Source organism: Cenococcum geophilum, assembly GCF_001692895.1.
Source record: "Cenococcum geophilum 1.58 unplaced genomic scaffold K441scaffold_100, whole genome shotgun sequence".
Classification (NCBI taxonomy): domain Eukaryota; kingdom Fungi; phylum Ascomycota; class Dothideomycetes; order Gloniales; family Gloniaceae; genus Cenococcum; species Cenococcum geophilum.
In genome coordinates this window covers 100,584-110,876 of record NW_027137658.1, presented here as the reverse complement: position 1 = coordinate 110,876, position 10,293 = coordinate 100,584, and the positions used below count along the sequence as shown (strand labels likewise).

General features: G+C 42.1%; 3 protein-coding genes across 3 annotated transcripts; 2 read left to right on the top strand and 1 right to left on the bottom strand.

The window, feature by feature from the left end:
* Positions 1-5,291: 5,291 nt before the first annotated feature.
* Positions 5,292-5,846, top strand: K441DRAFT_682915 (uncharacterized protein; the record flags this gene model as incomplete). The annotated part of the gene is made up of 2 exons (XM_067651634.1): positions 5,292-5,336; positions 5,424-5,846. The coding sequence occupies 2 exons, from the start codon at positions 5,292-5,294 to the stop codon at positions 5,844-5,846; spliced, it is 468 nt and encodes a 155-aa protein (XP_067496518.1).
* A 714-nt stretch (positions 5,847-6,560) lies between these two features.
* K441DRAFT_671445 (uncharacterized protein) lies at positions 6,561-7,603 on the bottom strand. Its single transcript, XM_067650421.1, has 2 exons — positions 7,578-7,603; positions 6,561-7,514 (listed from the first exon to the last, which is right to left on the bottom strand). Exon 2 carries the CDS (start codon positions 7,194-7,196, stop codon positions 6,648-6,650), a length of 549 nt encoding a protein of 182 aa, XP_067496517.1. The 5' UTR covers positions 7,197-7,514; positions 7,578-7,603; the 3' UTR covers positions 6,561-6,647.
* Positions 7,604-8,398: 795 nt separating this feature from the next.
* On the top strand, positions 8,399-10,170 carry K441DRAFT_520989 (MFS general substrate transporter; the record flags this gene model as incomplete). The annotated part of the gene is made up of 6 exons (XM_067642143.1): positions 8,399-8,654; positions 8,691-8,937; positions 8,990-9,365; positions 9,412-9,555; positions 9,609-9,804; positions 9,851-10,170. Coding segments are annotated over 6 exons (1,539 nt in total), but the record flags the coding sequence as incomplete, so codon positions are not given.
* Between the last annotated feature and the right edge of the window lie 123 nt (positions 10,171-10,293).

The window sequence follows — 10,293 nt, the reverse complement described above, 5'->3', positions numbered from 1 at the left end:
AGGGGTATAATATGAGTGAGATTTAAGAAGCTTAACTTTAGGCACTGCGACCCTAATAAGAAATCTATAAAGTATTTAGAGGATAAGTTTAAAAAGTAAGGGATTCTCTGGCTTAAGCTAAAGCATTAAATTCCTATAATTATTGACGCGAAAGTGTTAGAAAAAGCTATTGGAGCCTCGCCTAATATCTCTTTAAAGTTACTTTTAGAGAACCCTAAAGAAGAACCCCTAGAGCTTAAACTTCCTTTAGACTACTAAATTAAATGCCTTTAAGGCCTGCATTATATTAAGGCTAGAAAGAGAATTCTACTACTAAAAGGCTAGTTGTGGACTATTAATCTATATATTAATAGTAAGGCAAATACTTTAGGCTAATAATTCCGCTAACTTAATTATAGGTATACATCTAGATCTCCGTATAGCTTTATTAGAAAAATACTCTAACTTAGTAAATTTCTTTAACGGCGAAATATATCTTAGGATATAAGAGTATTAATATAATACTAATAGGCAATTAGGAACAATATATGCAGAAAGGTGCTTATAGGCGCGTCTTAGTAAAGATAAGTAAAAAGACCTTAATTGAATCCTAAAACATAAAGCCTTTTCTACTACCTTTAATACATTATAAGTATTTCCTAGACTTTAGGCGGGTTTTTAAATTAATTATAAGTTTCTAGATATAAAATGCGACGAGGTAAAATAAGTATTTTTTTCTATAATATATTGTTAGGGTTATATAGGAGATCCTGTATTATTTAGAAAAGCGTATTCTTATCTTCTAGACGGATATTATAGGCGGTAAAAGGGAGCTAATATAGTATGTCAATTCTGCTACTATAAAAGGAATGTAGCTTAAAGCTCTAGGTAGTTTATTTAACGATCTACTAGCTTTAGAGGAGCTATTCTAATAAGAAAAGCTATTTCTAGGCATTAAAGACTAAATAGAAAGGTAGGCTATCTAGATAAAGCTTTAAAAGTTTCCCTTCCTAATTCCTTCCTTATATACCCTTTTTAAGGACATTAAGTACTTAAAGGCGCCTGTAAAGATAATAAGATAGTTATTTCTAAAAATATTAAAAACCGTTTATAAGGCAATGACCAAATTGTTTACGGGCTGTAATTAAAAGGAAAATATATATCTAATCCAAGAGTTGGAAACTTCTTTCTATATAAACGATATTAGGCTAGCTTAGATACCTCTATATTTAGAGGATTTTGCCTTTAAAAATAGACGCCTCTAAGCCAGCAATTTTTAGTATAGGAGATTCTTTAGTCCGCAATCGATTTATACTTATTATATAATTAACTTTATTTACTAGTATAATAAGCTTTAATATTTCCACGTCCTGGTTTTACTTCGCTAACCCTTTTTCTATATATATATATACTGTCCTATATACGGTAAATTATACCTAAATAGCAACATAAAGGTAAGTGTACCTATATAATGCTCCCGTTCTATATTTTCCTAACTATAACTTTAATAGGCGTTAACATTTCCCTACTTTATTACTTCTATATAGAATTTTCGTTAAAGCTTAATCTCTATATCTTCGCTCTAGAGGGCTAAGTTATACTACTAACACTTTACTTAGCGGAGAGCATTATAATTTATAGCCTTTAGCTAAATAAGGTCTTAGAGACTAATACCTATATAACTAGGATATTAAACCCGGTTACTATATAAGATAGCTATAAGGCTTTCCGCGGAGGGTTAACGATTCCTAGCGATACTAAGTACTCTAGCTCACTTTTGTATCTATATTTGGCTACTACTATTTTAGCTATAACTGCTAGCCCTAGGGATTGACTGCCTTCTTTAGATTGATTAAAACCTTAGTATAATAAACAAGCTCTACTAAAATAGGATATATAGGGTGTGGATTAACGGATAGCAGCTTTAGTATAATATAACTTGGCTAGAGTAGCGGATTTACCAGCCTTATTCTAAAAAATTTCACGACCTATAATATACGTACCCTCTCTTAATATATACGCAAGTACTATATTACCCTTCTTTAAATTAGCGCTTGTTAACCCGCCTTTACTATAGCCTACTTAGGCAGCCCTCTTCCGCCCTTTACCCTTTACTAGGGCTCTCTTCTACTAGGGCTCTCTACTACTACACTTATCGCCTTTACCCTTACCTTCCTCTTCTACGCGCTTATAACCTAATACCCTCGCCTATAGCCTTATACCCAACCGCCGAGCACTAGTCGCTGCTATATTTAACTACTAGGGCCGTTAAACGGAACAGCTGTTAATATATAAGCTTCTAATTACACTATATACTACTTAGATTGTGACGCGCTTATATTAGAACCTCGTATTCCTAAGGCTTACGCAACACCTAGTTCTGCAATCTAAACACAAAAGAGTGCCAATTAGTCGCTATCTACTACTGTTATGTCATACGCCTAGGTTAGTGTTTTGTATTAGGGCTCCTAAGTAGATAAGGCCCTAAGCCTAAATAAGGTAAACACCTACGCTTAAAGAAGACGATAGCTGAAAAGTAAGCCTAGTAAGTTAAAAGAGGGACGATAGGCTAGAAGCTATATCCCTTATTATATACTTAATAAACCACTCACTCGCTATATAGTGTTGGTATTAGTATTAGTTATACTAGTGTAGCGCGTATATACGTGTGTGCGTGTGTATTTATAGTAAAAGGGTATATAACTAGTTTTTAACTATATGTTTCTAAAGCAGGAAATCTTAGGATATATATACTTCTTAAGGTAAATACATTTTTTAGTGCCCATATATTGGAAAATATTTTTTTCTTTCTAAAATCCCTTTTATATATAGTTGGAGTTCGTTTTTATAGGATTTAGATGTGTACTATAAATATAGTAGTTAAAAAGTAGATCCTATAGAAACGCGAGATTATGTTTAACCTTTACCGAAATATATATTAACCAAAATCTTAATCAGTGTACTATAAGTAGCTAATAATTGCTAGCAGATTCCCTAAGTTAATAGCAGGTTTCTCTAGATATCTACTAAATCTTAGTAGCGCGCGTAGACTTACTAACCTTGACTGGAGGGCTATATCTAGTTGGGATCGCCAGAGGTCGCTAGATTTTGGTGCTATAAAAGGATATAGTATAAACAGAGCGCTTTCGTTTTTAAACTTTCTATCGTAGCAGCTACTAGGTTTCCTTTCCGTTCTCCTAAATTACTAAATTAGTGTCCACGCTATAGTCTTTGGCTATTATTTTGTAGAAATTATAGAAACCTTTTAGTCTAAGACTTGGGTTTCTTTTTATCTTCTATACTAACTAGGTTATTAATTTGCTCGTCTTTTAATAAAGAGTTGTATAATAGTAATGCACTAAGAATATTATCGAATTAGAGACGGAAGACTAAAAGCTTAACTTGGAATTGGATAGTATAAAGGATAAAGCGTCACTAGTTTAGAACTGCGTGCGTTATTTGTTATAAAGCCGTATATAGGGTTAAAGGAGGTAAGGGAGGAAAAGAAGGGTTAAAGAGCTAGAGAGAGTGGAATGGGTTTATATATAGGATGATAATATAAAAGGAAGGGATGAAAATAGTTAGGCGTAAGGATGTGGGTTAGAGGGATAGTAGCGAGGAGGATATCTTAGGATTTCATAGGAGGAATATAGGATGGGACGGCTCGCATTAAGTACTATATAGGCATAGATAGAGGGAAATTGCCATACGGAAATAGCTAGGTGGTGTACGGCGCCTATATATAACTGTAGGGAGGAGCAGAACGATCTAGATACCCCGCCTCTATTATTTAGAGGTTATATAACGGCAATTAGTTATATAAACGTAGATGGGATTTGTATTACGGGAAACGGTTACCACACATGTATAATCTTTATTAAAGTAGAATGCTAACTACGTAAGAGCACCCAAAATGCCTATAAGAGGTATTGATACTAAAACAGGACACAAATCACCCGCTTCTTAAATGATACTAGCCCTTGCAGCCTTACTATTACCTACTTCTATAATTGCTTCGCGTGCTTTTCCGCGACTAATACCGCCCTTACAAATACCTTACCACTTATATTATATGACGAAAAACCACCATCTCTATACGCGTTCTTTGTCTTGATGGCTAGTATAAAGATATATTGAAGATGGCGATGGATTGATTTACCTACTAACCTGTAGCACTTACGTAGTATAGTATCGCTACCCAGTCTACCCAAAACTTCAGCATAATAAGTACTACCCTTACCGACAAGCGGCTGCTCAAGGAGGAGAAACCCCACATTAATATCTCCATCCTTACCACCTAAGAAAAGAAAGATCTCCTCACTACTAATGCCGTCTCTATCCTTAGCGGCACCACCATTAACGCCTTAGAGCTCTCTTTCACGCCTACTAAATCCTTCTACGTTAATGCGAAAGGCATTATAGTCCTTTATCTTCCTACCCCATATATAGAGCTCGTCAGTATAATCTATAACTTTAATAGTAGTATTACATATGCGTCCACGCGCGAGTACTGTAGCTTAGGCAACTATGTCTTAACCAACGCTATAGGCCACCAGCTTATTATAATATCCTACTTCTTTAGCCTAGGGAAAGACCTATTTCTTATAAGGCTTAATGCCGGCAAAGACGAGGATAACGTAGTAAAGATAGTATTAAAGTAGGTATTATAGGCGTAGAAGTTCTTACTATATAATAGGCGGATGTTCAAATAGGAGTATAAGAAGGAGAGGGGATTTAGAGGGCTAGGGAAGAAGGGGACTACGCTTATCCTAACTAAGGCGGTAGGAGGATTACGGCGTTAATTAGGAATAATAAGATAAGGACGCTAAGGAGTAAGAGCTACAGTGCGGAGAATAGTAGGGAGCTAGTGCTAGGCGAAGGAGTAGGCGGCAAGGATAGTATTAGCAAGGAGCTTATCATCGCGACTTGCTTGCTTATACTAAAGAAGGAAATTGATCGGAGGACGGTGCAGTTTATGATGATTGCTTCGGCTTAGTGGTGTTTGATGCTTGTTGTCATATCTCTTTTCTCGTCCTTCGTACTCTTAACTCAATATATTTCACAGACAATATATCGCGCTATTGACGAACAAATGGGAGAAGTTTTTATAGGGTATGAAAAACATACTGCACATCGAGATACCGAAGCACAGGGACATTAACACGAATACATTCACTGCCTTAGCACACACTCGCCCCGCCAATACCGCCCCTACCCCACTAATATATCTATATTAGAACCACCACCACCTTCGCATCCCAACACGTACACACACATCAAAGCACACCAACCATAAAGCAAACAAACAAACCATGCACTTCTTCCTCATCCTCGCTGCCCTCATCACCACCACCCTCGTAAGTCACCCCAACCCCCCTACACACCACTCACTAACTCACCTTCGCAGGCTCTTCCTAATTCTACCACCGACACCGTCCTACCAGCTGAAACAACCATCGACATCGCTGATAGACTTCGCCTGGTCTCACACTACGTTGCCCGAACCCGCAGACCCCGAGACTGCTGACGTGGAAGATCTTCTCGATGAGGTCCTTGTCCTGAGTGAGAAATATATCGACTGTCTAGCGTGTATGATGGCGCGTCGTCCATTCTCGATCGATGGGTGTGCTGGGTGTCGGTATGGGTGGCCCAGCGATAAGCAGCTTATCCATGTGGAAGAGGACGAGGACGAAGAAGATGAGGAGGGGGAAACGCATTGCTTGGGGCTTGAGTTCATTATCGAAGCCGCCGCTGAGACCGTTGAGGATGCTCTTCGTGCTGTTCGTGATGCTCTTGCCGCTACGGAGCACATAGCAGAGGAGTCCGAACATCCCTTACTTATTGCGCATCGCCATATCTACGATTGAAATGGAAGAGGTCTTCTCGGGGTATAAGATATTCAAAGTCCGAACAATCTAGCGCAGGGATGTCGACCTCAACCATAAATACATTCACTACCTCAGCACACACCCGCCGCGCGAATATACTCCTACCAGCCCTATCTCGCCAATATGTCTATACAAGAACCATCGCCTTCTTTGCACCCCAACACACACACGCACACCGCACCGACTCATATTTTCAACCCCACACCCACAAACTATGCGCTTATTCTCTTTGCTCGCCGCCCTTGTTGGCACCACCCTCGTAAGTCACATCTCCCACATACACACTACTCGCTGATCTCCTTCCCCAGGCACTAACCTTCCGAGTGCTCCCAGGCACTCACTCTTCCTACCACAAACGCCGTCGAAACAGCTACCCCAACCAATGCTCCCGCTGCCGCTACAGATGTAGTGAAGGCGCAGGCTGAACCGTCTTTGGTGGATGGGGACGAGGTTGCTCAACTTACTGCTCTGCCGATGTGGAAGATGTTCAAGACAAGGTCCCTGTCCTGAGTGACAAAGAGATGGAGTCCCTGATGGCGATCCTTCCTTGGTGGGACTTTCAATGGCATCGACGCCTCTGTTGAAGCTCTCCATGTGGTTCTTGCGGCTACAGAGCACCCGGAGTCAGAGGGGTAGGCTAGCGCGAGTGGTAGAGATGCGAGGCGTGCTTGCTTAGTTATAGGCTAGACCGTGATGGTTATTAAGGTCACTTGTTAGATACACACAGGCATCAATGACAGAAACGTGGACCCCGAAATTCAAAGACTGACTCGACTATATTTAACTTGTAGAGCCTGGGGAATGCTCAATCATGTATATGTCCTCCACAGCTTTCGTCAAACCCTCGTCTCCCAAAGCTCTCAACCACTGCTCAATGGCCTTCACAATCCCTCCATTAGGCCCATCTTTAGTTCTACATGCTATATTCACCGCTGGAGCCGTGAACATCGTCTTGTGTTGAAACGTAAGTAACCACCCCACTTTCTCCGTCCCTTCCTCAAATCCCAATATCTCCCATCGCACAGTGAACAGTCTCAATAGACCCTTGCCCGCCCACGAGTACGTTGCAGGAGAGTTGGGCGCAGGCGTGTTTCGGCCTTCCATACTCTTCTCGACAGTCGACCGTGCGGGTTTATAGGCGAAGTGGTCTTCGCCCGTGGCCGTGTAGTGCATACGTACGTCAGACTTGTCTTTCCAGAAGGAGTTGGATGTTCGGATGAGAAACCAGTCACCGAGATAATTGATTTGTTTTGGGTCGAGTGTGGTGTCTCCCGATGATGGTGACGCAGTAAGGATGGAGGGGTTCCGGAAATTTGAAAAGTCTTGCATGGTGTAGAATTGACGATGTGAGCAGGCGCCCAACGAGAAAATGGAGTATTGTAATGCTTTGAATTTGCTGGCGGGATCGTCGTATGCTCGAAGCTATGAGAGATATATAGCGACATACAAGGTTTACATTATGGATGCGCGGTGACCAACTTGAAAGCGTTTATCAATCGTGGCGCCACACTTGTGCTTACCCTAGAGACTCGTCCTGGCTTAAAACACTCCGTAACGATATGTAGGTGTATGTGCGCCATCCGCCCCGAGTGTGGGGGCTGACTGCGTAGATTTTGGGGGTATCAATGAGAACCGTACTGCGGATGCGTGCATTAGTGCTGCGATGAGGGCTGAATTTGGGGGCTAAATAAAAGAAGGCAACCTTCGGACAATCTACAGCTGACTTGTTTCAATAGAGCAGTGTAACTACACCGAACTCGAATCAGCTAGATACCATTCTACAGGCTGTAGGGCGGTGCGCACTGCATCTAGGCTAAATGCGTCAATAATGTAGTCTCACCCACCTGAATGTACCATCCCGCACGTAATTTATCATGTATATCGTTTGCGAGATGGTCACGGTACGCCCCACATATACCATGCACTTCGCCCCTCTCACAGCGTTGAGCAAGGAAGAGCCCTTTAGCACCGTTCATGGACGACGACCCTCCGAATCGATTCGTAGTACACAGGTCTCAGTTTTTCCCGAAATCGAGATTATTCCAAGGGACGTGTTCTCGGCAATGGGGTTAAAACTCGATGAAAAACACAATCGTGCTCTATAGGCGACGGTATGGCTGACCCGATCGAAACTAAAATGTCTCCCTGAGTGTTCCTCGGTGTTATGGTCCTGGATCTCCTGACGCAAGGTTTCCGGTATCCACACTCAATAGCCGAGTTCGAACATCAATGAGATCGCGTACCATAGGTAGTATTGCTGCGAGTATCTTCGAACGCCTACTTGCAGCTACTAAAATACTAAACAACAAAAAAGCGTAAAATCGACCAAAATGAATGCCACAGACCACAATTTGAGCGAGCGCAAGTTCATCAACCACCAGTTCGTTACTTCGACTTTGGAGCCGAAACCACAACCTTCCCGCAATAATACTCAAACCGATTTCAACGACGTAATGTTGACAACTCCGTCGTCCTCGACAAATAAACGGTTCAGAACATCTGTCACTCCTTCGCAACTGCCCTTCTTCATCGTTATCGGCTCGCTTTTCTTTGGCACCTTTCTTGTAGCTCTCGATGCGACCATTATCGGAACAGCATTGCCTGCCATCACTACAGAATACCGCTCTCTTGATGATATAGGATGGTATGGCAGTGCTTATCTCCTAACACTGACCGCGCTGCAACCAACCTTCGGAAGACTATTCGCCATGTGGAACACCAAGGCAATCTACCTTCTTTGTGTCTTGGTTTTCGAAGGCAAGTTCTCACAGCTACTTGGGTTGCGGAGTTTCAATTCATATGGCTAACTTGCTGCAATTACAGCCGGTTCAATCTTGTGTGCTGCTGCTCCAACTTCGACTGCTTTCATCGTCGGCCGCGCCATACAGGGCTGCGGCGCAGCCGGTATCCTTCAGGGTGCCTTGGTCATCATCACCCGCACAGTATCCCTCGAAAAGCGACCGTTCTATATCAGTATCGTTATTAGCGCCTTCGGTCTCTGCGTGAAGATTGGTCCCCTAATTGGTGGAGCTTTCACACAAAATGTAACTTGGCGGTGGTGTTTCTGGATGTCAGTCGTTTCCCTATCTATATCTAAAGACTTAAACTGACAAGAAGAACAGAAATGTTCCAATTGGAGCTGTTGTCTTCGTACTGTTACAGGTGTTCCTAAAATTGGAACCACGAACCGACAAGGAGAACCGCGCCTCACGTTCTTATCTCGGCAAATTGAAGACAATTGATCTAGGTGGAATGGTACTAATAATCGGTTCGATTTGTGCTCTACTTCTCGCAATGCAATGGGGTGGTCAGACCATGCCGTGGAGCTCATCGAAGATCATCGGTCTCTTTGTTGGGTCTGGTTTTATGTTTGCATTCTTCATCTTGTTTCAGTATAAGCTGGGCAACAACGCGACATTGCCGTTTTCTATTCTGTTTCAAAGGTCGATTCTCTCAGGAGCATTGTATTTGTTCTTCTTCGCTATGCCGACATACGTGGTAAGCTGCTTTGGATGTATTACATACGGAGCGCTAACTTCTACAGTACGGATATTACTTACCGATTTACTTTCAATCAGTCAAAGGCTTCAGTGCATTGAGAAGTGGAATTGACTTCCTGGCTCTGGCTCTACCGCAGATTGGTTTCACAGTTCTGGCTGGTTGGTTAGCATCGCGATTTGGATATTATGTAAGAAAGTTTGCCCGTTCCATGATCACGCAGTGCTAAATGATTTCTAACAGACTCCTTACCTTATCGGAGGTACTTTGATCAGTATTCCCGGGTCATATCTTCTTACCACGCTGGACCTGGGCACTAACCTCGGCACATGGGTTGCATATTTCCTCGTCATTGCTATAGGAACTGGTCTCTCCATCAACCATCCCTATACAGCAGTCCAAGCTGTCTTGAACGAGTCAGATGTACCAATTGGCAATGGTGCGTAAACCTCCTTACGTCGTGAGCAGTTTCTGATATCTCAAAGCTATCATGCAGTTCACCTTTTCGCTTGGTGGCGCACTCAGTCTTTGTATAGCACAAACGATCTTCGTCAACAAACTCAGCTACGAGATCCGCCATAATGTATCTGGGGTATCGGTGGAAGAAGTTCTCGCTGCTGGGGCGTACAGCTTGTCAGATATTTCAGAAGGATCGCCTGGTACGCTGTTAGCATTGAGACGAGCATATAGGAATGCTCTTCGGGATGTTTTTATTTTTGCGCTGGCTGCATCGGGTGCTGCGCTTCTTTCGTCGTTGTTTTTTGAACATCTAAACTTGAAGGTGGTGGCCAAAAATCGCGAGCAGAAGGAAGCGCACGCAGACGGCCTCGCAATTACTGGAGATGAGAATCTGATAGGAGGAAAACTTTCCGCTTAGATACCAACGAGGAAAAATCAAGGGGATTTCATTAGACACGATTTTAATATT

What these genes read in the sequence shown, in the direction of transcription:
- K441DRAFT_671445 (XM_067650421.1), bottom strand. Translation starts at nt 7,196, where the DNA reads ATGCAAGACTTTTCAAATTTCCGGAACCCCTCCATCCTTACTGCGTCA.